Source organism: Malus sylvestris, chromosome 16, assembly GCF_916048215.2.
Source record: "Malus sylvestris chromosome 16, drMalSylv7.2, whole genome shotgun sequence".
NCBI classification, from domain to species: Eukaryota; Viridiplantae; Streptophyta; class Magnoliopsida; order Rosales; family Rosaceae; genus Malus; species Malus sylvestris.
This window is the reverse complement of record NC_062275.1, coordinates 9,840,578-9,866,420: the sequence shown is the minus strand read 5'-3', so window position 1 is coordinate 9,866,420 and position 25,843 is coordinate 9,840,578. Positions and strand designations below refer to the sequence as shown.

The 25,843-nt window shown below is 36.2% G+C and overlaps 1 protein-coding gene, 1 long non-coding RNA gene and 2 pseudogenes across 4 annotated transcripts; all 4 read right to left on the bottom strand.

Moving 5' to 3' along the window:
• Positions 1 to 285: 285 nt before the first annotated feature.
• Positions 286 to 9,247, bottom strand: LOC126606589 (MATH domain and coiled-coil domain-containing protein At3g58360-like). 3 transcript variants are annotated; one of them, XM_050273985.1, is made up of 8 exons: positions 9,204 to 9,247; positions 8,221 to 8,319; positions 6,863 to 6,951; positions 5,466 to 5,757; positions 5,103 to 5,272; positions 4,573 to 4,823; positions 4,315 to 4,444; positions 3,426 to 3,443 (listed from the first exon to the last, which is right to left on the bottom strand). In XM_050273985.1, the coding sequence occupies exons 4-6, from the start codon at positions 5,744 to 5,746 to the stop codon at positions 4,669 to 4,671; spliced, it is 606 nt and encodes a 201-aa protein (XP_050129942.1). In that variant the 5' UTR covers positions 5,747 to 5,757; positions 6,863 to 6,951; positions 8,221 to 8,319; positions 9,204 to 9,247; the 3' UTR covers positions 3,426 to 3,443; positions 4,315 to 4,444; positions 4,573 to 4,668. The 3 variants fall into 3 exon arrangements, with proteins under 3 accessions (XP_050129940.1, XP_050129942.1, XP_050129941.1); XM_050273984.1 differs by having other exon boundaries at positions 8,221 to 8,308; positions 9,187 to 9,243; XM_050273983.1 differs by lacking the exons at positions 5,103 to 5,272; positions 5,466 to 5,757; positions 6,863 to 6,951; positions 8,221 to 8,319; positions 9,204 to 9,247 and adding exons at positions 286 to 523; positions 1,393 to 1,562; positions 2,328 to 2,616 and having other exon boundaries at positions 3,274 to 3,443; positions 4,573 to 4,663.
• A 5,221-nt stretch (positions 9,248 to 14,468) lies between these two features.
• On the bottom strand, positions 14,469 to 19,166 carry LOC126609086 (MATH domain and coiled-coil domain-containing protein At3g58400-like; annotated as a pseudogene).
• Positions 19,167 to 20,567: 1,401 nt separating this feature from the next.
• On the bottom strand, positions 20,568 to 21,271 carry LOC126606597 (uncharacterized). The gene is made up of 3 exons (XR_007617264.1): positions 21,196 to 21,271; positions 21,039 to 21,103; positions 20,568 to 20,864 (listed from the first exon to the last, which is right to left on the bottom strand). It is a non-coding gene; the product is annotated as an uncharacterized LOC126606597 (long non-coding RNA).
• Positions 21,272 to 22,434: 1,163 nt separating this feature from the next.
• LOC126609085 (ATP-citrate synthase alpha chain protein 3-like) lies at positions 22,435 to 24,480 on the bottom strand (annotated as a pseudogene).
• Positions 24,481 to 25,843: the final 1,363 nt, after the last annotated feature.

The window sequence follows — 25,843 nt, the reverse complement described above, 5'->3', positions numbered from 1 at the left end:
GTACCAATATTTGATAATATTTGGTTGCAAGGGTTCCGAGATCAGTTACAGATGTACCGTCAACTCAAATTACACGGTAAAATAAAAACAATAAAAAATACAAGCACTGTCACTAATTTATGATGAAAAATTAGTGACACCTAATTGTAGTGAAATTGGTAAGGAAAATAAGGAAAACGAGGCACCTAAACCTAAAATGCCTCTAAAATAATTGGTAGATATATGATGATGAATACCTCTGTACGTCCCTTTCTTTCATCATTTTATAAAATCTCAGCATATGAATTTCTTGGAAGAGAAGCAAGTATATGGACTACTTCAAAAACTTCGAGTTAAGTAACACGTAAAATATCATAATTAGTAACTCCAAAGAAATGCAACCACAGGGTGGGTGGAAGCAAATTTAACAGTGCATGATAACATGGTTTAGCTGACTAGCTACACTATTTGAGAATTTCCATGGACGGTGACCTCGGCCTCCACCAAGCAAGTATCCTTTACAAAATCGCCCTTGCCGGCCTTACTGCAAGTGTCCAGTGCAATGAAGTGAGACCAACCCCAACTCGGACTCGAGGCATCAAACCATTGATTAGTAGCAACAGGAAGAGAATAGAATTATTTCACTTATACACACACACACACACACAAAATGTATACCTTCATGAATAAGAACGCATTGTATATATATTAGGGTAAACAACCAATTTAGTCCTTGAATTATCACCCTAGTGAAAATTAGGTCCTTAAACTATTTTTTCAAAAAAATTAGTCTCTGAATTATAAAAATCTGCCAATTACATCCCTAATGTTATATTCGAAGCTACTATATTCAATTTTTCGTCAATTTAAGTCACTTTACTTGCATGTGATACACATTGGAGGGTAGATTGGTAGTTTTTCATAAAGAAATAGTGTATGGAGTTAACTTTGGAGGATAAATTGATAGTTTTTCATAAAGAAATAGTGTAAGTTAACTTTTGAGGGTAACCTATATAAAATGTTAAGGGCTTATAGACAAGAAAATGATGGTATTACACTCTAAAGTGTGTCAAATGACTTAAGTTGACTAAAAATTGGATAAAATAGCTTTGAATATAATAGTAGGGATGAAATTAGCAATTTGTAATGAATTTAGGGACTTATTTTACCGAAAAAATAATTCAGAGACCTAATTTTCACTGAGGTGATAGTTCAGGGACTAAATCGGCACTTCACCCTATATATTATTAGAACATGTGCGTCCAATCTAATACCAATAAATTAGCAATAGCATGCAGAGACTTGAGATTATTTAAAATATTTAGGCAAAGCTTCCTTTTTCGATGTGGAATATCTAAACGTAGTTAATTATATATCCACGGAAATAGTTCAACCTTTATTTACGTGTAGTACCTTTTTGACAATGATTAGTCTTGCGATTCATTCGATAGACAATGCGCAGGGAAATCTCCACACACGTTTTCGAACAAGGAGGGAGGGTTTCTGGATCAGCCAATGCTAAGACAAGAGAAATATGAGTACATTTTCCGTTCGAGTCTCCCTTAGGATGGAGCACTATCTTCCTGTAACCACAAACAGTACGTGAAATTTAAGTACAATGCCTCATTTATAAGTTGATTTGATCTTCAAGAATAATGCTTCATTTTGGGCACTTAATCTGCTAGACTATATTTCAAATTGCATAGTGAAATTGGCTAAAACAAAATTATTGATGTTGGTGATGGCCCATGCTTGGTCATGTTGGTGGAGCAATACTTTAATACTAAAAACAATTTGTCATTGGAAAATTGAGTCCCACATCATATAGTATTACAAAATAATATACATTTTATAAGTGGGAGGTTCACTACTAATGTCATTGGGATAATTTGATAAATGTCACATCTAATAATAGGTAGTTAAGTTATGAACAATATTAGTGATGTTCGTGGGTGGGTGGTGGTGATGTTGGGTCAAAAAGGTTGACCATGCTGGACACAAAGGTATTAAACGAATGACTAAGCCTTCGAAATGTGAGTTGGCTCTAGTGAATAAATAATGAATGGGCTCTTGATAATATGTGTGAGCCCACACATAATAAAATTGAGTAGTTTTTATGTGAGAATTGATTTCCGGTGCGAAACTATGTGGATCTCTTATGCTGAGGTGTGTTAGAAAATATAGTCGACATTGGAAATATAACAAAATAATACACGTGTAACAAACAATACACAGTTTATATGCTGGAGATCCCTACTAGTATAATAATTGTGTTGGCAATAAGCAATTCTAGGCCTAATTGATTTCTTTCCAATTTTCATGCAGTTAAGTTAGAGAGATGTACGTACCATTTCTTGTTTCCAACAGTGAATGGTTCTGAGTCGAGTATGGCATCTAACTTCGAAAAGTTCTCAACGTTCCAAAAATGCTTGTACGTAAAAGAATAATAGCTCTTTGATAGAAACTCTGCCTTGGCTGCTCTTTTTTCTGAACAAATGAAGACCTCAGCTCCAACCACGCAGTCGTCATTTACCAGATAGCCATTGGAAGCATCAGTAAATTCTTTCAGTGAGATGAGTTTATCAATACCGGCATCAGGCATCGCCCCATGAAAGCACTTTTGCTTTATATTAGGATCTAAATGCACCAAGAAAATAAATATTAATAAGAAAGACCATAAAAATGATGAGTAATTAATGTCCAAAAGCACATGAAGGAAATTGAGATTCTCTCGTGTGTGATCATTCAAGAATAACACGTTGGGGACATATATTGGGTGACATGGGAGCATGTGTTGGGCTCAACACGTTGGTACATTTGTTCTGATATATTATGAATGAAGTTGATATTTTACCATAAAATCAATTAGCAATATGTATGAGGATAACCCAATTCCCTAAAGCTATGTAAGGGTGAGGGGTTTTAATTCAAGTCTACAAATGTTACTTAGAGGGTATAAGGAATGTCTTATATGAATTGAACAAATTAAAGCATGTGAGAGGAATTTGAAACTAACACCCTCTAAGTAAGTAATGATTTGCAAATCTCTCTCACATACCTTTGTAATACTCATGGAAGACATTTATAATAGCTCTATCTATATTTTATGGTTCATTCCTGACTAACTTGGACTTAATACCTTAAAATTTAGAAGACCCTCATTCAATAAGCATATGCAAAGCCCCTCAGCTTCTCGACGTGACCTCATCAACACATATTAACCGGTCTCTTATTTGCTGGATGCATGCATGAGAAATAGAATACACACACACACACATACACACATATATATACCTTGGAGAACCAAGTACGATCCCGTATTCTGATCAAGCAAAAACACTCTCAAATCAACATATACTTCCCAACCAGCCCGAAGTGATTTTACTCCAGCCATTTCCAAGTAGACAGAGATGAAGTCTTTCACATTCTTCTTCTTGTTTCCATTTGGGTAGAGCGCCAGTTTCCTGTGAGTATGTAGATATACATAATAGGCCAGAATTATTGCATGTTGAACATAGAAGAAGAAACCTAACATCAACTCAAATGCATTATGTCATGTGTGTGTGTGTTTGTTTGTTTATTCACAAGGTATCACTGGTGCATTATTCGTGGTTTCCTGATGGTATTAGAACGTCCAACCCAAAATTAGATAGTGATGATTGGAGAAATAAAATTTTATGCGTACGAGGATTACAACACAAGTCACATATCCCACATCGACCGTATCTCTAAGAAAAGAAGAGTTTAAATACTCTAACCCTACTCCAACTAACACTGAGGCCTTTTGGGATAAAAGGTCACACCTGACGGATTGTGCAAGTGGTAATTACCAAGTTGCGCACAATATCGGTGTTGTTGGAAGTGGCCCGTTTCTCTGATAATTCTACGAATATGTTATACCTCTGTGGTATATGTAACCGCTTATAATTCTACAAATATGTTATACCTCTATGGTATATGTAACCGCTTATTCTGATTAGTGAAGTTCGGGACATTATGGTAGCATATGCAATTACTTTCTCGAGGTGGGAAAAAAAAGAGGTTCAAGCCATTGCCAATCAATAGACATGGTTTGCTATGAATCTGTGGATCTATTTGTTAGTGGACATTGGTAACAAAGCCACAACTCTATCGAAGTGCTTTTACTATGGACCTGTAGAAATTTTTACTGTATATTCATGTGCTTATTCAGAAAGTACTTTTTAAGACTCAAAAGCGCTTTAAAGTTTTATGCAAAACATAGTCAGAAGCACTTTATTGTTAGGAAAAACTTTTAGCCATTCTAAAAAAAATTCAAACAGACCCTTAATCAGCAGATATGAGAATGGGGATTACCATTTGCATCCTCCAACTTCAAATTCCGTTGATTGATGTCCATGTGCTGAATGTTTCTTTAGCACTGAAAACTACTTTATTTTTTTAATGTAATGAGCTGGAGGTGAATTTGAATATGATCTGGAAACCTCTGCAACAAAATAATATGCATGGAATAACGTAAATATACTTATATATATATGCAAGGAAACACAAGAATAACGTAAATATACTGATATATATATATATATGCACATAGATATGCAGAGAGAATCTTACCATGGTTCAAACTGTGCGTGATAAAATTGAACAATGCCATCAAAATAATAGCATGAATACATCCCCGGATCGAGTTTTAGTTTTACGGCAAGCTGACTATAATGCTTTAGCAATTGCAAGGACGGTGATGTCTGCCTCCACTATGCAAGTATTGTTCATCAAAAATCCCTTGTCTGCCTCATTCAAAATGGCCAGTGTGACGAATGAGGACCAACCCCAGCTCCTTTGGGAAGCGCTGAACCAAGTAGTACCTACAAGTAAAAACAATTCTCTATAATTGCTGCACTCTATTTCGAGGTTCGATTAATTAAAAAGTGGGCATCGAATCTTTCTTGGTTTTCTTTCAGGTAAGGTTTATATTCCTTTCTTTTTTATGTATTTTTTTTAATGGTTAATATCCTTGTAATTTTTTATTTTCTTAAAATTCTTCTTGTACCGTTGAGGTTTAAAAGAAAAAATTCTTCAACAAAAGGAGACTATACATGTGTGTGGTTACATTACATATAACATAAAACGCAGAGACTCTTTACCTGGTAGACAACAATGATGCTTGAGATGCATTTGATCTACAATGCGCAAGATAAACTTTGTAAGGATTTGGGTGCGAGGATGTAGCTTTTCTGCATCAGCCAATGTTAAGTAAGGTGCAAAATGAGTACCCTTTGAAGTACTATTTCCCTTGGGATATATCATTATCTGCCTGCAATAACCAACAAATTAGTGTAAAGTAAAACTCCAAATAACATACAGGTTTTATAGAAGATGCATGAAGTTTCATATATCAATCTAAATATATAACTGAAACTGAAAGCATCGATCTCCTTTCGTTCCTGGTGATAGAGAGAAGAAAGTTGACAGTAGTTTTTATCAAAAAGAATGCTTGCTTAGTTTACCATCTCTGGTTCGCTGCGGTGAATGGTTTGGAGCAATAATATTCATCTTTTAACATTGAAAATTTCTCAATCTTACAAACATGCGTGTACTTCGCAGCATTCTTGGTCATTGATATGGACCTTCCGTTGCCTTCTCTTCTTTCTTTACGAACAAAGACCTCCACTCCAAATACACAGTTGTTGTTAATGACATATCCATTGGGGGCATCAGCAAGTTCTTTAAGGGAGAGAAGTTTATCAAAACCCACATCAGGCGCCGCCCCATGAAGGCACTTCTGCATTATCTTATCATCTAAGTACCGCAACACCAAAAAAAAATCAGTAAAATTAAGCGATGTGTTTTGCATATAATGAAATATTAACTGGTTCATTTGATCTGCTGGATGCATGAGAATTAAATGTAAATAGATGGGTATATAATATAGGGAAATGATTTCCTCACACTCCCCTGATTCTTCTTTGATTAGATTTATTCAATACAGAGATAAGGAGAAAAGGAGTGTGCGGATATCCCTTAGAGAAAACACACACACACACACACACACATCAGATATACCTTGAAAAACCACGTAGGTTCCTTTTTCCTGATCATCCAACCAACTAATCTTCCAATTATTTGCATATACATACATATATACACACACATATATATGCTTGGAATATGTATTTAATTATTGCAGAGAAGCAAAACGGAGAAACGAGAAAATTAAAGGGAAAAGGAAAAGGGGAGAAGAGAAAGAGAACTGAGCAATCTTTCTTCTTCCCCTGAAAAATTAACAAAGGTTTCAGAATGGTGCTGATAATGATTTCTACAGCTTGCAACTAGTGAACGATTGTGGCTGAATGTATAGAGAGAGTGTTCTCTTCCGAATATTTGTGTAAAACGTGTAAGTTCAGGACATGCAGAGCATCAAGAAAGCATTCAACTCAACATCATTTCAAAGACAAACTTATCAGTAAGAAATTTAACAAAAGAATAGAAAACAAAAGGCGAAAGCATAAATCTTTTCTCGCTAAAGAGAAAGCAAAAGGCTTAAAGCATGCCACACAAAATGCTGAAAGAATACCTTTTCAGCTTATATAGGATTTCAAGCTCAACCACCAAGTTCTTGATGAGAAATACGTACAAAAAGAAACTGTGCAAAGGTCTAATTAAACCAATGTCATAACAATGAAACGAAAAGTTTCACATGCCGAAACTGAAACACACACAACACTGCTACAACTTAGAAATTAAAATGCCAATTATCTAAAGCTAGTCAATTCTACTTCACATGGCATTAGACAATAACACAGATTTTTCCGACTAACGACAAGTCCGCTTCTAAATGTACTTGGTTTTCTCAAATCATCTTAAACACAGAATATTGAATGTACAATTACAGGGATTGTCGTACCTATGGACTCCTGCAGATGGGTAAGAATGACTTGCAGCAGGACGAGCTCTTTCAAAGGCCAATGCAGCTGCCCTAGAGCGTCAGGCCCCCTATGTTGAAATAAAAATCAATAAGTTTTTAATATATAACGAAACCCAAATGCGCAATGGCTATTCAATGACAGGTTTTTATGCATAACTCAGGCACATTCATGCATCAATAATATATCACAACACTATATTCTTCTCTGATGTGTCATGAATTAAACATGTGCCACAAGAATGTGATCGCATTGAGACAGATACAACAACAACAACAACAACAACAACAACAACAAAGTCTTTTCCCACTAAGTGGGGTCGGCTATATGAATCCTAGAACGCCATTGCGCTCGGTTTTGTGTCATGTCCTCCGTTAGATCCAAGTACTCTAAGTCTTTTCTTAGAGTCTCTTCCAAAGTTTTCCTAGGTCTTCCTCTACCCCTTCGGCCCTGAACCTCTGTCCCGTAGTCACATCTTCGAACCGGAACGTCAATCGGCCTTCTTTGCACATGTCCAAATCACCGGAGCTGATTTTCTCTCATCTTTCCTACAATTTCGGCTACTCCTACTTTACCTCGGATATCCTCATTCACAATCTTATCCTTTCTCGTGTGCCCACACATCCCACGAAGCATCCTCATCTCCGCTACACCCATTTTGTGTACGTGTTGATGCTTCACCGCCCAACATTCTGTGCCATACAACATCGCTGGCCTTATTGCCGTCCTATAAAATTTTCCCTTGAGCTTCAGTAGCCTACGACGGTCACACAACACGCCGGATGCCCTCTTACACTTCATCCATCCAGCTCGTATTCTATGGTTGAGATCTCCATCTAATTCTCCGTTCTCTTGCAAGATAGATCCTAGGTAGCGAAAACGGTCGCTTTTTGTGATCTTCGCTAGATTGCTTCGGTCATTAGTGTGGATAAGTATATAAATGGATAGAGATAGGAAAGCAAACACAAGATGTACGTGGTTCACCCAGATTGGCTACGTCCACATAATAGAAGAGTTCTCATTAATTGTGAAGGATTTACACAAGTACATAGGTTCAAGCTCTCCTTTAGTGAGTACAAGTGAATGATTTAGTACAAATGACATTAGGAAATATTGTGGGAGAATGATCTCGTAATCACGAAACTTCTAAATATCGGAGTGTGGTGTCGTCTTGACTTGCCTTATCTGTCTCATAGGTAGATGTGGCATCTTCTCTGGAAGTACTCTTCCTCCATCCAGGGGTGGCATTGAGACAGATACACACGGAAAAAAACATAAAACATTAAGTGAAACACATAATAATGAATTTATATGTTTAATTTACAAGGGTTGTCCTTACCCATGGACTCCTGTAGAAGCGTAAGGTTGACTCGCAGCAGGACAAACTCTTCCAAAGCCTAAAGGAAGAGAATACAGCTGCCGTGGAGCTTCAGGCCCCCTATGTTCAAATAAACCAATAAGTTTTTACCAAAGCCAAATGCTCAATGACCATTCAATCACAGGTTTTTATGCGGGACTCAGCACACTCATACATCAATGATATATCACAGCACCATATTTTTCTATGACATGTACATTAAACATACACCAAATAATTTTGTGACCGCATTGGGACTAATAACAAAGACAGAAATCATATAACACCAATTGAAACACTTTTAAGGAATTTAAAAGTTTACAGTTCTTGCTGTTGTCATTACCTTCGACAAAACATTTACAAAGCCTGTTTATTTCTTAAGAAAAATAAAGGTACGGTAGTTAAGCTTGGCAAGTCAGATTAACAATGCACATAGGATTCCCCCCCCCCTCCCCGGGGGAAGCCAGTGCTTAATTTCATGGTGAAGTTTGACATAAGTGCATCAAAGTCACTACTAAGCCATAGATTATCCTAGTAAAATACATGAGCTTAATGCTTAATTGAGCAGAACGAGTAGCACTTAACGTAAGATAAATCAATTTTCTTCCAATATTAATTCATTCTGGAAATCGAATTTGGCTTCCTAAATTTTCTCACCAACCAAACAGAAAGAGCTGGAAAAAGTAAATCTGTGAAATTCTCGCCAATGGAGCTCAAACTGTCCTAATTTTCCACAATACTAACTTCCCGAAACCTAAAATTTGATTCTAGACAAACCCCTCGATTCCGAAACCCCAGCTTGACCAGAAAGACACCAAATTTAGCACTAAATTCTCCAAAAAAAAACATAAAAATCAGCAATGGCAGCAGAAAGAGCTAAACAAATTAAAAAGAAAACCCCGGAAAAATTAAAGACTGGGAAAACAAAAACGCTAATAAGAAACGTACTCAAATGGAATGCAAACCTGCCAAACTGGAGATGCGAGCTTGTATTTGCCAGAGAACTTGCACATATTGTTCAATCTTGGTAATAACTTCAGCAAATTTTTAAAAAGTCCCTTCCTTACCCATACACCTACAGAAGAAAAAGAAGAAACTAAAAAGTCCCTTCCACGGCCCAATACCCGATTCGACTCGTTCCGAGTCGGACTCGTTGTCGTGAAACCCAGTCGCGGACGAGCTCGGAGAGGCAGGGGGAGTCGTAGTCGCCGGAGTGCTCGCTTCCTTTCCTGGCATCACTAGGTCCGGAGCTGTATCCTCCTACGAGTCTATCTTTCACCCGGTCGTCGAGCGGGTAAGTGACCCGTTTCGATCTCATTCTAACAAAACCAGTCATTGATGATCAAACAGTTTCTCCTTCCTACTTTTGTTTCAGTAAATCGAGGGAAAGAAAGAGGGAAAGAAAGAGAGGGAGATTTTGGGTCTGCGGGGAGAGGTTCAAGATTGGGTTCGAAAGAAGGGGAAAGAAGGAGGGAAAGAAAGAAAGGGAGATTTGGGGTCTACGGGGAAAAAAGGAGGGTTCAAGATTGGGTTCGAAAGAAGGGGAAAGAAGGAGGGAGGGTTCAGATTTATCACAACTCAGGAATAAAGAGGGAAAGAAAGAGGGAGGGTTCAGGTTTGGGGAGAGAGAGACCGAGTGAGCGAAAGGGAGAGAGAGGGCGATATGAGCGAGAGGGAGAGAGAGGGTGATTCACCTGCGTGAGAGGATGAGGGAGACCGAGTGAGAAGAAAGAGTTCGGGAGACCGAGTGAGAAGAGAGAGTGCGGGTTTATCCCAGATAGCGAAAATTTAAACAAAGCGCCTATTTTTAACAAGTGCACCGCCAAAATTATCACACATTGCGCGACGCAGGTTTAGGGTTTCGCCGTCGGGCAAATGGTTTTTGCGCGACGAATACACGTGGCGTCCCGCAAGGTATTTTTTTTTTATAAATATTATAAAATGTACGGAAAATGTAATTTTACTGCCTTCAAATTCAATTTTTTTTTACATAAAACCCACAATAATATATTTTTATAACAATTACAATAAATTTAAAGCTACTTAATAAATATACATGTTTTTCAATTTCTTAAGTGTTATACGTATAAAATAAATAAATTTAAATTTACTTAATATACATATACACACATACCATTGAAATTGATGAGATACGCATTGTATGAAACTAATTTGAACGATCAAACCGTCAAACTTGTTTGTATATACTTCAAGATCGCATACACCAAAAATTGCAAAAAAAAAAAAATTCAGAGATTAAGTAACGGGACAAAACTTTGCGACGGTTATAAACGAAAAATCATGATTTAACGGTAGTTTTAACTCCGATTTTAATGATTTTTTACAGCTACACTCCTTGATCCTATATGAATACAATGAATTAATTTGATCGTCAATTTAGAATATTTACACAAGTGGATACCACAAAATCTTTATGTTATACTTAATGAAAGTATCAATAAACTCTAAGTGTTAGTGAATCTATCATTTTGATGGGATACGCATTCTATGAAGCTAATTTCAAGGATCCAACCGTCAAACTTGTTTGTATATGCTTTGAGATCACATACGCAAAAAATCGAAAAAAACAAACATTCAAAGGTCGAGTAACTGGACAACACTTTTCGACGGTTATAAACCAAAAATAACGATTTAACGATAGTTTTAACTCCGATTTTGATTATTTTTTATACCTACAGTACTTGATCCTATATGAATACAATGAACTAATTCGATCATCAATTTAGAATATTTACACTAGTGGATACCACAAAATCTTTATGTTATACTTAATAAAAGTATAAATAAACTTCAAGTGTTAGTGAATCTATCGTTTTGATGGGATACGCATTACATGAAGCTAATTTTAAGGATCCAACCATCAAACTTGTTTGTATATGCATCGAGATCACATACGCAAAAAATCGAAAAAAACAAACATTCAAAGGTCGAGTAACGGGACAAAACTTTTCGACGGCTATAAACCAAAAATTACGATTTAACGGTAATTTTAACTCCGATTTTGATTATTTTATATAGCTACAGTACTTGATCCTATATAATACAATGAACTAATTCGATCGTCAATTTAAAATATTTACACTAGTGGATACCACAAAATCTTTATGTTATACTTAATGAAAGTATAAATAAACTTTTAAGTGTTAGTGAATCTATCGTTTTGATGGGATACGCATTCTACGAAACTAATTTCAACAATCAAACAGTCAAACTTGTTTGTATATGCTTCGAGATCGAATATGCAAAAAATCGCAAAAAACAAACATTCAGAGGTTGAGTAACGGGACAAAACTTTTCGAAAGCTATAAACGAAAAAATCATGATTTAACGGTAGTTTTAACTTCGATTTTGATAATTTTTTATAGCTACACTCTTTAAATCTATATGAATACAATGAACTAATTCGATCGTCAATTTAAAATATTTACACAAGTGGATACCACAAAATCTTATGTTATACTTAATGAAATTACAAATAAATTCTAAGTGTTACTGAATCTATTATTTTGATGGGATATGCATTGTACGAAACTAGTTTCAACGATCCAACCGTCAAACTTGTTTGCATATGCTTCGAGATCGCATACGCCAAAAATCGCAAAAAACAAACATTCAGAGATTATGTAACGGGAAAAACCTTTTCGAAGGCTATAAACGAAAAAATCATGATTTAACGGTAGTTTAAACTCCGATTTTGATAATTTTTTATATCTACACTCTTTAAATCTATATGAATACAATAAACTAATTCGATCATCAATTTAAAACATTTACACAAGTGGATACCACAAACGAAAAAGGCAATGCAAGAACCCAAAACGGATTTGCGCGACGCAATTATACCTGCGTCGCGCAAAGTCTTCTGTATTATTTTTTTTTGGCCCTTTTGCTTATAAGTACAAAATAAATAAATGAAAATATACTTAGTAAATACATATACCATTGATTTTGATGGGAAACGTATTGTACGAAACTAGTTTGAACGATCCAACCGTCAAACTTATTTGTATATGCTTCGAGATCGCATATGCCAAAAATCACAAAAAAAAAAATTCAAAGATCTAGTAACGGGACAAAACTTTTCGACGGTTATAAACGAATAATCACGATTTAACGGTTATTTTAACTCCAATTTTGATGATTTTTTACAGCTACTCTCTTTAACCCTATATTAATACAATGAACTAATTCGATCATCAATTTAAAACATTTACACAAGTGGGTACCGCTGCGTCGCGCAAAACGGATTTGCGCGATGCAATTATACCTGCGTCGCGCAAAGTCTTCTGTATATTTTTTTTGGGCCCTTTTGCTTATAAGTACAAAATAAATAAATGAAAATATACTTAGTAAATACGTATACCATTGATTTTGATGGGAAACGTATTGTACGAAACTAGTTTGAACGATCCAACCGTCAAACTTGTTTGTATATGCTTCGAGATCGCATACGTCAAAAATCACAAAAAAAAAAATTCAGAGATCTAGTAACGGGACAAAACTTTTCGACGGTTATAAACTAAAAATCACGATTTTACGGTTATTTTAACTCTAATTTTGATGATTTTTTACAGCTACTCTCTGTAACCCTATATGAATATAATGAACTAATTCGATCATCAATTTAAAACATTTACACAAGTGGATACCACAAAAGAAAAAGGCAATGCAAGAACCCCAAAAAAAAAATGAAGACTTTGCGCGACGAAGGTACTTCTGCGTCGCGCAAAGTCTTCATTTTTTTTTTTGGCCCTTGTGCTTATAAGTTATAAGTACAAAATAAATAAATGAAAATATACTTAGTAAATACGTATACCATTGATTTTGATGAGAAACGCATTGTACGAAACTAGTTTGAACGATCCAATCGTCAAACTTGTTTGTATATGCTTCGAAATCGCATACGTCAAAAATCACAAAAAAAAAATATTTAGAGATCAAGTAACGGGACAAAACTTTTCGACGGTTATAAACGAAAAATCACAATTTAACGGTTCTATTAACTCTGATTTTGATGATTTTTTACAGCTACACTCCTTGACCCTATATGAATACAACGAACTGATTCGATCGTCAATTTAAAATATTTACACAAGTGGATACCACAAATTCTTATGTTATAGTTGATGAAAGTATTAATAAATTCCAAGTGTTAGTAAATCTATTGTTTTCATGGGAAACGCATTGTACGAAGCTAGTTTGAACGATTCAACCATCAAACTTGTTTGTCTATGCTTCGAGATCGCATACACCAAAAATCGCAAAAAAAAATAAAATTCAAAGATCAAGTAACGGCACAAAACTTTTCGATGGTTATAAACGAAAAATCACGATTTAACGGTTATTTTAACTCCGATTTTGATGATTTTTTTACAGCTACACTCTTTAACCTTATATGAATACAATGAACTAATTTGATCATCAATTTAAAACATTTACACATGTGGATACCACAAAAGAAAAAGGCAATGCAAGAACCAAAAAAAAAAAAACTTTGCACGACGACAGTCTTCGTCGCGTAAACTGCCTTTGCGTGACGGAACTTTGCACAACGAAGGTACTTCTGCGCGACGTAGGAACTTTTGCGTCGTGCAAAGCTGTTTTGCACGACGCAAAGGCAGTTTGCGCAACGTTTTGTGTTTTCCGTCGCGCAAAGTATTTTTGCGCGACAAAATTTTCTCCGTGTACTTTGTGCGACAAAATTTTCTCCGTCGCGCAAACATGTTGTGGCCTTGAAAAAGGTCATTATACCTTCTTGTTGTGGTACCAATATTTGATAATACTTGGTTGCAAGGGTTCCGAGATCAGTTACTGATGCACCGCCATCTCAAATTACACAGTAAAATAAAAACAGTAAAAAATACAGGCACTGTCACTAATTTCTGATGAAAAATTAGCGGCACCTAATTGTAGTGAAATTGGTAGATAAAGAAAATAAGGAAAACGAGGCACCTAAACCTAAAATGCCTCTCAAATAATTGGTAGATATATGATGATGAATACCTCCATACGTCCCTTTCTTTCATCATTTTATAAAATCTCAGCATATGAATTTCTTGGAAGAGAAGCAAGTATATGGACTACTTCAAAAAACTTAAGAGTTAAGTAACACATACAAAATATCATAATTATTAACCCCAAAGAAATGCAACCACAGGGTGGGTGGAAGCAAATTTAACTGTGCATGATAACATGGTTTAGCTGACTAGCTACACTATTTGAGAATTTCCATGGACGGTGACCTCGGCCTCCACCAAGCAAGTATCCTTTACAAAATCGCCCTTGCCGGCCTTACAGAAAGTGTCCAGTGCAATGAAGTGAGACCAACCCCAACTCGGACTCGAGGCATCAAACCATTGATTAGTAGCTACAAGAAGATAATAGAATTATTTCACTTACACACACACACACACACACACACACAAAATGTATACCTTCATGAATAAGAGCGCATTGTATATATATATTAGAACGTGCGCGTCCAATCTAATACCAATCAATTAGCAATAGCATGCAGAGACTTGAGATTATTTAAAATATAGAAAACTTCATTTTAATCCCTAAAAAAGATGAGTTTTAGATTATAACCATATGTAAGATTAAAATCCAATTTTAGTCCCTAGCACATTTAATCATATCATTTATTAGTTGTATTTTGATGTTTTATTTTATCTTTTTATTTTTATTTTAATGTATTAATTACATTTACATTTAATTTTTATTTCATTCACCATAATATATTTTAATGTCTACATTTAGGCAACTAAATTTTTTATAATATATATTCCGATAACAATTTTGTATGTTCTTCATTTAGGTACATTAATACATTTGAATATTTTGGTATATCTATTGGTACAAACATGTAGTTACATTGATTCAATATAATGCATTTCGATCAATATAATGCATTTCATTACGTACACTTTGATACACACATTTGAGTATTGACTTTTAGGTACATTAATTCAATTATTATTTCGGTAAATACATTTAGGTACATACATTTTGGTATTGATATTTAGGTACATACATTTTCGGTATTGACATTTAGGTTCGTACATTTTGGTACATACATTTCGGTATTGACATTTAGGTACACTTGTATTGACATTTTTTTATTTAGGTACATACATTTTCGGTATTGACATTTAGGTTCGTATATTTTGGTACATACATTTCGGTATTGACTTTTAGGTACATTAATTCAATATAATACATTTCAATACATACATTTAGGTTCATTATAATATATTTCGGTACAATCATGTAGGTACAAATATTTTGGTACAAAAAAAGTCAATTTTATATATTTTGGCACAATCATTTTTGTACACTTATGTATCTATATATTTTTTTATCACAATTTTTTTTTTAATATTTTCTCATTTACATTCATTTCTAATTAAAACAAATTAAATATGTGCATATTAATAAAATTAAAATTTAATATGGAGAGATTAAATAAAAATACACATTAGATAAGAAAAAGTGAATGTAAATTTTGATAAAAGTACACTCAAGGGATTAAATTGAATATATAATCTAGCATCAGGTTTTTTTTTAATTTTAATCTTTTGCAAGGACTAATGTTCAAAAACCCCTTTAAAATATTTAGGCAAGGCTTCCTTTTTCAATGTGGAATATCTAAACGTAGTTAATTATATATCCACGGCAATAGTTCAACCTTTATTTACGTGTAGTACCTTTTTTACAATGATTAGTCTTGCGATTCATTCGATAGACAATGCGCAGGGAAATCTCCACACACGTTTTCGAACAAGGAGGGAGGGTTTCTGGATCAGCCAATGCTAAGAAAAGAGAAATATGAGTACCTTTTCCGTTCGAGTCTCCCTTAGGATGGAGCACGATCTTCCTGTAACCACAAATAGTACGTGAAATTTAAGGACAATGCCTCATTTATAAGTTGATTTGATCTTCAAGAGCAATGCTTCATTTTGGGCACTTAATCTGCTAGACTATATTTCAAATTGCATAGTGAAATTGGCTAAAACAAAAATTATTGATGTTGGTGATGGCCCATGCTTGGTCATGTTGGTGGAGCAATACTTTAATACTAAAAACAATTTATCGTTGGAAAATTGAGTCCCACATCATACAGTATTACAAAATAATATACAGTTTATAAGTGGGAGGTTCACTACTAATGTCATTGGGATAATTTGATAAATGTCACATCTAATAATAGGTAGTTAAGTTGTGGACAATATCAATGATGTTGGTGGGTGAGTGGTGGTGATGTTGGGTCAAAAAGGTTGACCATGCTGGGCACAAGGGTATTAAACGAATGACTAAGCCTTCGAAATGTGAGTTGGCTCTAGTGAATGAATAATGAATGGGCTCTTGAAAATATGTGTGAGCTCAAACATAATGAAATTGACCAGTTTTTATGTGAGAATTGGTTTCCAGTGTGAAACTGTGTGGATCTCTCGTGAAGAGACGTGTTAGAAAATATAGTCCGATGCTGGAAATATAACAAAATAATATACATTTTATATATGTAACAAACAATAAACAGTTTATATGCTGGAGATCCCTACTAGTATTATAATTGTGTTGGCTATTGCCATTCTAGGCCTAATTAATTTCTTTCCAATTTTCATGCAGTTAAGTTAGAGAGATGTACGTACCATTTCTTGTTTCCAACAGTGAATGGTTCTGAGTCAAGTTTGGCATCTAACTTTGAAAAGTTCTCAACGTTCCAAACATGCTTGTACGTAAAAGAATAATAGCTCATGGATAGAAACTCTGCCTTGGCTGCTCTTTTTTCTTTACAAACGAAGACCTCAGCTCCAACCACGCAGTCGTCATTTACCAGATAGCCATTGGAAGCATCAGTAAATTCTTTCAGTGAGATGAGTTTATCAATACCGGCATCAAGCATCGCCCCATGAAAGCACTTTTGCTCTATATTAGGATCTAAATGCACCAAGAAAATAAATATTAATAAGAAAGACCATAAAAATGATGAGTAATGTCCAAAAGCACATGAAGGAAATTGAGATTCTCTCGTGTGTGATCATTCAAGAATAACACGTTGGGGACATATATTGGGTGACATGGGAGTATGTGTTGGGCTCAACACGTTGGTACATTTGTTCTGATATATTATGAATGAAGTTGATATTTTACCATAAAATCAATTAGCAATATGTATAAGGATAACCCAATTCCCTAAAGCTATGTTAGGGTGAGGGGTTTTAATTCAAGTCTACAAATGTTAATTAAGAGGGGATAAGGAATGTCTTATATGAGTTGAACAAATTAAAGCATGTGAGAGGAATTTGAAACTAACACCCTCTAAGTAAGTAATGATATGCAAATCCCTCTCACATACCTTTGTAATACTCATGGAAGACATTTATAATAGCTCTATCTATATTTTATGGTTCATTCCTGACTAACTTGGACTTAATCCCTTAAAATTTAGAAGACCCTCATTCAATAAGCATATACAAAGACCCTCAGCTTCTCGACGTGACCTCATCAACACATATTAACCGGTCTCTTATCTGCTGGATGCATGCATGAGAAATAGAATACACACACACACACACACACACATACACACATACACACATATATACCTTGGAGAACCAAGTACGATCCCTTATTCTGATCAAGCAAAAACACTCTCAAATCAACATATACTTCCCAACCAGCCGGAAGTGATTTTACTCCAGCCATTTCCAAGTAGACAGAGATGAAGTCTTTCACATTCTTCTTCTTGTTTCCATTTGGGTAGAGCGCCAGTTTCCTGTGAGTATGTAGATATACATAATAGGCCAGAATTATTGCATGTTGAACATAGAAGAAGAAACCTACCATCAACTCAAATGCATTATGTGTGTGTGTGTTTGTTAGTTTATTCACAAGGTAGCACTGGTGCATTATTCGTGGTTTCCTGATGTTATTAGAACGTCTAACCCAAAACTAGATAGTGATGATTGGAGAAATAAAATTTTATGCGTACGAGGATTACAACACAAGTCACATGTCCCACATCGACCGTATCTCTAAGAAAAGAAGAGTTTAAATACCTTAACCCCGCTCCAACTAACACTGAGCCCTTTTGTGATAAAAGGCCACACCTGACGGATTGTGCAAGTGGTAATTACCAAGTTGGGCACAATATCGGTGTTGTTAGAAGTGGCCCGTTTCTCTGATAATTCTACAAGTATGTTATGAAACCGCTTATTCTGATTAGTGAAGTTCGGGACATTATGGTAGCATATGCAATTACTTTCTCGAGGTGGGAAAAAAAGAGGTTCAAGCCGTTGCCAATCAATAGACATGGTTTGCTATGAATCTGTGGATCTATCTGTTAGTGAACATTGGTAACAAGGCCACAACTCTATAGAAGTGCTTTTACCATGGACCTGTAGAAATTTTTACTATAAATTCATGTGCTTATCTAGTAAGTATTTTTTAAGACTCAAAAGCGCTTTAAAGTTTTGTAAAACATAGTCAAAAGCGCTTTATTATTAAAAAAAAACTTTTAGCCATTCCAAAAAAATTTCAAACACATCCTTAATCAGCAGATATGAGAATGGGGATTACCATTTGTATCCTTCAGCTTCAAATTCCGTTGATTGATGTCCATGTGTTGAATGTTTCTTTAGCACTGAAAACGACTTTATTTTTTTTAATGTAATGAGCTGGAGGTGAATCTGAATATGATCTGGAAACCCCTGCAACAAAATAATATGCATAGAAACACAAGAATAACGTAAATATACTGATATATATATATATATATGAAAGGAAACACAAGAATAACGTAAATATACTGATATATATATATATATGTATATATATGCACACAGATATGCAGAGAGAATCTTACCATGGTTCAAACTGTGGGTGATAAAATTGAACAAATCCATTTTTTAATCGTAGATAATCAGGTGCAAGTAGCAAAATTGACTATTGAATTAATTTTTGTACAAAGTTTATAATATATATATATATATAGGGTTAAACGTAACCCAACTGTAGCAGGAATCCTAAAATACTTACAATTCTAAAATACTTGATATACAAGGAAACCGTAATTAAGGAGTAGAATCCCAAGATGATGATTCTACCATAACAAAAAAAAAAAGGGAGTGTTTATCTGTTTCTCAAGGAAAAGGTTTTATACCATACTCCAACGTCGTTTGATGTCAAATATTGTATCCGGTCAAGAAAGAAACCGAAAAAACGGAGATTAAGAGAATGATCAAGTTATAAGTGTGGTGCTATTTATATACACTATCAGTACGTATTAGGTCAAATGTTCTTTTGGTTTCTTCCGCTGGCTAGTTGATATGATTCCTGGTTTTGTTAGGCATTTGATTATGAATTTGAAGACATTCGTTTTCTGAGGATCCCCATCTTTTAAGAAATGTGGACTACTTATGGGTCATACTTCTTTTCTTTTTTATTAATTATCAATCCGAAACCATTTATCCATTTAGTGTAATAGTACAAGTTGTTATTTCTCACTTTAAGGTCTTAAGTTCAAATCTCATTGAAGACATTTTGAAATCATTTTTTCTATGGCGTCGAAAAAGTTCGTCGGCCAGTCACCAAAAAAGTTGGTGGCCTGTCACTGGAAATTTTTCGGCCGCTAGAAAATATCGACGAAAAGTTTAACTAATGGCAGAAGAAAAAAAAATGATCAATAACCCAAAAAGTCATCGAAAAGTTGACCGGCAGACCAAAAAAGTCACCGAAAATTTGGTTGTGCGGCTGAAAAAATTAGCCTGAAAGTTGGCCGGGCGGGCACTGCTAACCCAAAAAGTTAGTGGGTTTGAGGGGTAATCATGTAATTATATAGTGCTATTCATAAAATAATTTTGGTTGACATTTTCATTAGTACCTAAACTAAAAATATGATATTTTTCCTAAATTTTTTTCTTAAAAATGGTATTGAAACAAGAAAGCCCAAAAAAATAGTGTCCAAGTTGTAAGGAAATAAAGAAACTTATTTATTTCAATCACAACTAATGATAGGATTAATGGCATGTTTAATGTCTTGGTATGAGTATGGGATGGAATAAGATAAGGAATGTTGATGAGAAAGAATGGGAATGGGATAAACACCCACCACCCCGTGATTATCCCACACCTTAATTTTTCAGGTATGTCGTACCAAAATCAACAAGAGATCCACTTATTTATTTATTCCCCATGTTAGTAAGTGCATGGTCACTTAGTATTACGATGTGATATTCCTCTTCACTTGTAAGTGAGAGATTTTAGGTTTAATTCTCGCCAAAAGCAAATTTGAACCACATAAACTCTTTCCTTCCAATTCCACTCCTCTTTGTAAAACATGTGAGAATGATACTCATTCCTTGCAAGTGAACCATAGCCTGATACATGTTTAATCACACCATAGCCTGCGAAAAGTGTCAACTTTACGACTATAATCGGACTAGTGAGGGTTACTACGACGCTTGACGTCTGGAATCAGACTAGTAAACATTCCTCATATCCAGCAGAATCAAAAAGCCCCGGCTATGACTAGAATCCTTCGGACTTTGGCCTTGTGAACCCAAGATTGATTAGCTTCTGAACCAACAATTTTCAGCATCTACCTGAAATCACAAGAACAAGGGGCAAATGATTCAGTGAAAATAGCTAACAAAACGTGCAAACACAGACGAATCCATTCCTGCACATATGCAAACGACAAAGAAACAGACATCTGATAGTCTCGTGTTCATGTGTGTATTGTTTCTCTATGTGTTCGAGACAGAGAGGGTACAAACCTCAAGCATGGGACTATTCTTCAGAATGTTGCAAGCCAGAATTATGTTCAGTCCAGTCTTTAACACTGAAAATAACCGCATGTCAGACCATGGAGTAGGCGGGGAAAAAAAAGACGATGACAAACCCAAATTATCCAAACAAAAATTGATAACCTACCTAATCTTCGAGCAATGCCCGACCCTGTATTATCAGAAGCCCCATCGAGTATGGATGTAACACCCACTGTACTGTTCAGTAATCCATCAACAGTAACGATTACAGTCAAATAAATTTAATCCCAAGCAGCACAAAGAGGTCCGAATTCACAAGTGTAAAGAGAGATTCATTTTGGAAGAACCTTAAGTCTTTAACACCAAATTACCAACTTACAGGTCTCATAGGTGCTGCTGCATACAAATTACTAATGCCCAAATTTTGCAGAGTTGCAACCAATCCATGCATATATCTGCACTCATAATAATCAGAAATTTTTACCCAATTCAGATTTTGTTCGAAGTTTCAAAGTTCTAAGAATTAATTAACAACAGATGCAACCAATCCATGCATATATCTACATTTTTCTAAGCAGAATGAAAGATCCAATTTTTGCAGAGTTGCAAATCATTCCATGCTTACACTCACAATAATGAAAAGAAAAAACTACCCAATTCAGACTTTGACCAAAGTTTTATACTTGCCCGCAAGTAATGCCTAGATTTTCCAAGAAAAAAAACAATTACCCCAATTTTGCAGGGTTGCAATCAATCCATTGCTCACGGAAACGAGCAGTGTGAGACAGAGAAAGTCACAAGGCGGTTCTAGACAAGTGGGTTTTTCACTTTTTACATTTAGGGTAAAAGTGGTTAATCCTCATATTTTATATATATTTGCCAGGAAAAACTTGTAATGCAACTTCGTCATTTGATTCTTTATTTTTATTTATCCAACACAAAGGTGAGAGATGAAAAGTAGTGTATAAAAGAAAAATAAGGATGTGAAAATTAATTTCATAAAGTAATAAACATGAAAAAGTTAAAACACATTCATTTAAAATTGAATGATGACATTTCAAAAAACGTTTGATTCTCTAATTTCTATTGAACAAAAACAAATCATAAACTCGAACATCTTAGATTCAAATTAATAAACACATGGATCCTGGATTTTCTCTTAGCCCAATCCACCCCCTCCCCTCATGGTAGACTATCGCCCTCCCCTTACATGTAGAATATTGTTGTTTAAAAATAAAAATTACTCACTTCCTCATTCTTTAAAGATATGTATAATTTTTGTGACACATATTTTCTTTTGCTTATTACCTCGTACTTGTTTAAACTTGAAATACTCAAAGGGGCAGAAAACGGAAGGAAAGGAAGGAATGCAACCATTTACTTTCAAAACAACACAATGCAACCATTTCCTTTCAAAACAAGAACACACTTACCATGGTTCATCACAATAAGTCACAATAGTTGAAAAGATTGGAAAACTGAAGAAATTATGCGCTCTCATCTTGCCAAGACAAACTCACAATTCATACTTTTTTTCCTTTTTGGCCAAATCATAATACACACTTCGAGGCTTGAAAACTCATACAAAGAGCCGCGAATAAGAAACTCTTAAGCTTCATCCACGATGCACTCAATTGCTTGCTTGTTTGCACATTCCGGTCATTGCTGCCTCAGGGCCATAAACCTGCATTGAGAAACGACGTCAGGCTTGCAGCCCGTAGCTTATAATCTATTTGTGTTTTAGTTCACCCTTTTAAAGTTCTTCAAGAATAAGGCTTGTTAACAACTGATATCAAATGTCAAAACCAGAAAATCATCGCATACCTCAAGAGGAACTCCGAGTTCTTCCCCCAAAGCACACATCTTTGCCAAACCAGTTTGATAATTTGGACCGCCCCTTCTCACAAATATATGCATTCTTGCCGCTTTTAGCTTGGATTCCTTTGATGTCGCAAAAGAGAAACGGTTTGAGCATACAAAACAAAATAAACCAACTAGGCCAATCTATCGTATATGATATGAATGTCAAAATGTGGTGATACCTTCTCCCTTAGGGCTCTAATAATTCCATGGAATGTAGCAGCTACGTCTGTGAAATTAGCTATACCACCTCCAATTATTAGAGCTCTTTTACGACCATCTGGATTAGCTGTTGCACACTGCAATATATGATAATTTTATTGGCAGTTAGTGTATGCTGCATGTAATGGTTGCAACTTGATTAGTCAGATGAAGTAAAAACGAGTGGATGTGTGTCTGTGTGAGCAAGAGAGAAAAAAGAGGTCTTCGTAAGATAAGAAAAGCTTCTTACATCCATCGCAACTCTTGCATATTGCAACACCTCTTCCTCATTTGGAGCTCCACTATACTCTGCATAATTTCCAAGTTCTAAAGCATAACCCAAATCTCCAACCTAATTCCCATAAAGATGCCAGAATATTACGACAGGCCATGGTATGAATTTAAAGGTACCCAACGTTCAAAGAAACAGAGGGGAGAAATAGCAATGGGTGCACATTCAATCAGAAACGATGAATTAAAGCAAAAAATGGAGACCCAAAATTTTGAAAGGGCTGCTACAGGGAGCAAACCATGTCTACAGTTTCTTGAGGAAAAACTTTAGGCAAGGGGAGCAAATCATGAGAATCCCACGGACTAGGCTTCTCAGGGTTGGAATGACCTATGAGATATGAGATCAGTTTTTGTGAATCTATGATCTTAAATGAACAAATAAGTCTTGCTTTAAGAGTACTTTGGGGCCAAAACCGGTGTGAGGAAACTAGTGGTTGTGTCTTGTGTGGTAGATCTTGCATAATGTACGTGTTTCTCAATATGTTAATTTGTGTGACTCCGACACCAATTCACAAACAATGTATGTTTATGCATGCCATTGGATTAGCCATAAAATTGCTTTTTGTGTGCAATTTGGTTGCTGTATATTTTTGTAAATGTTTCCACTTGATGAAGATATTATTAAGTTTTAGTTCAAGTACGCAGGATTCGTATAAAAACACACGCGCGCACACAAAAATAGTCACTAGTCAGGGTCTGGCTGTAGTGTTTGGTTTCTTCTTGATTTTTCAGTCGGATTGGTGTCTTTTTGATAGGACTACTGAGCCGTCAGGGATGACACGTCAGCCATCCACATCAGCCCATGTCAGCAGTCTGTTAGAATCGTTGGAAGACTGTTAAGAGTTAGTTAACCGACTTGGGTATAAAAGAATAGTTGTAATCCATTTGTATCTCAGTGTGAAATAATACAAAGAACAAATTCTCTCGAGTGTTCATCTTTCTCTTCCTAATTCTCTCTAGTCTTATTACTGCATTACAATTGTTCTGGTTTGGTTATCATGATCGCCCGGACGATGATTGGTGTACTTTTCTTCCGCTGAAGCATACAGACAGAAGATCTTTCTTGGGATTCTTCAATCTGGGTTTCTTCACTGCTCATTGCTATGGGTAATTTGTTTGTTAGAAAAAAGGAACAAGATAGAGCCGCAGAGAGAGTGGAAGATTCTTTGAACCCCTTTCAAAGAATTACAAAGTACGCAGGATCCAGCCTCAAAAATTCATCAATACAGGGTCTTACGGCCATTCTATGGAATGCTGCCTGCACAACCTTCACCTCCGCCATTTTAAAACTTCCGTGGGCACTGCAAGCAATGGAAAAATACAACCACCTTGAAGGCCGTGTGTTGGATTCCCTCTCATGCAGCGTCGCTGGAATGCTGGCCTCCTGCGCAACATTGTTGTTTGTGGTCCACGCAACCAGAAGACCCCCCCTCCTACCCCCTGCACCAGCACCGGAGGCCCCTGCCCCCGCACCGGCACCGGAGGCCCTTGCCCCCCTTCGCCCCCCTCCACCGGAGCAAGTGGTCCGAGTTGAAGTCGTGTTCCAGTCCAATAATCAACAACCGGCCGTATGCGACCAAGAAACGGGAGTCGACCAAGAAACAGGAATCAGGAGGAGAAGGATTCAAAGCCAGTTCCAAGAAACGGGAGTCGACCAAGAAACGGGAGACCAAGAAACGGGACTCGACCAAGAAACAGGAATCAGGAGGAGAAGGATTCAAAGGCAGTTCCAAGAAACGGGAGTCGACCAAGAAACGGGAGTCAGGAGCAGAAGGATGCAAAGGCTGAAGCACATTACATTGCTCTGTCAAATGATGATGGAGGAAGTGGGAATGGAAGAATCCGATCGGTAAGAATTGCAGAGGAGGATGGAGGAAGCCGATCAGTAAGAATTGCAGAGGAGGATGGAGGAAGACGAAAAGCAAGGCATGTTCAGAATAGATGTAACATTTAAAAACGAATTATAAGACGGAACAGTGTGATTCTGAACATGCCTTGCTTTTCGTCTTCCTCCATCCTCTTCTACAATTCTTACTGATCGGCTTCCTCCATCCTCCTCTGCAATTCTTACCGATCGGCTTCTTCCATTCCCACTTCCTCCATCATCCTTTGACAGAGCAATGTAATGTGCTTCAGCCTTTGCATCCTTCTGCTCCTGACTCCCGTTTCTTGGAACTGCCTTTGAATCCTTCTCCTCCTGATTCCTGTTTCTTGGTCGAGTCCCGTTTCTTGGTCGACTCCCGTTTCTTGGAACTGGCTTTGAATCCTTCTCCTCCTGATTCCTGTTTCTTGGTCGACTCCCGTTTCTTGGTCGCATACGACCGGTTGTTGATTATTGGACTGGAACACGACTTCAACTCGGACCACTTGCTCCGGTGGAGGGGGGCGAAGGGGGGCAAGGGCCTCCGGTGCCGGTGCGGGGGCAGGGGCCTCCGGTGCCGGTGCAGGGGGTAGGAGGGGGG

Bases quoted from the DNA above. Each gene is read 5' to 3' on its own strand.
- LOC126606589 (XM_050273985.1), bottom strand. From the start codon at position 5,746: ATGCAGAAGTGCCTTCATGGGGCGGCGCCTGATGTGGGTTTTGATAAA. The intron at 5,273-5,465 runs GTAAACTAAGCA...TGGTTATTGCAG, and splicing joins ACCGCAGCGAACCAGAGATG to GCAGATAATGATATATCCCA. The intron at 4,824-5,102 runs GTAAAGAGTCTC...TTTTACTTGTAG, and splicing joins GCATCATTGTTGTCTACCAG to GTACTACTTGGTTCAGCGCT.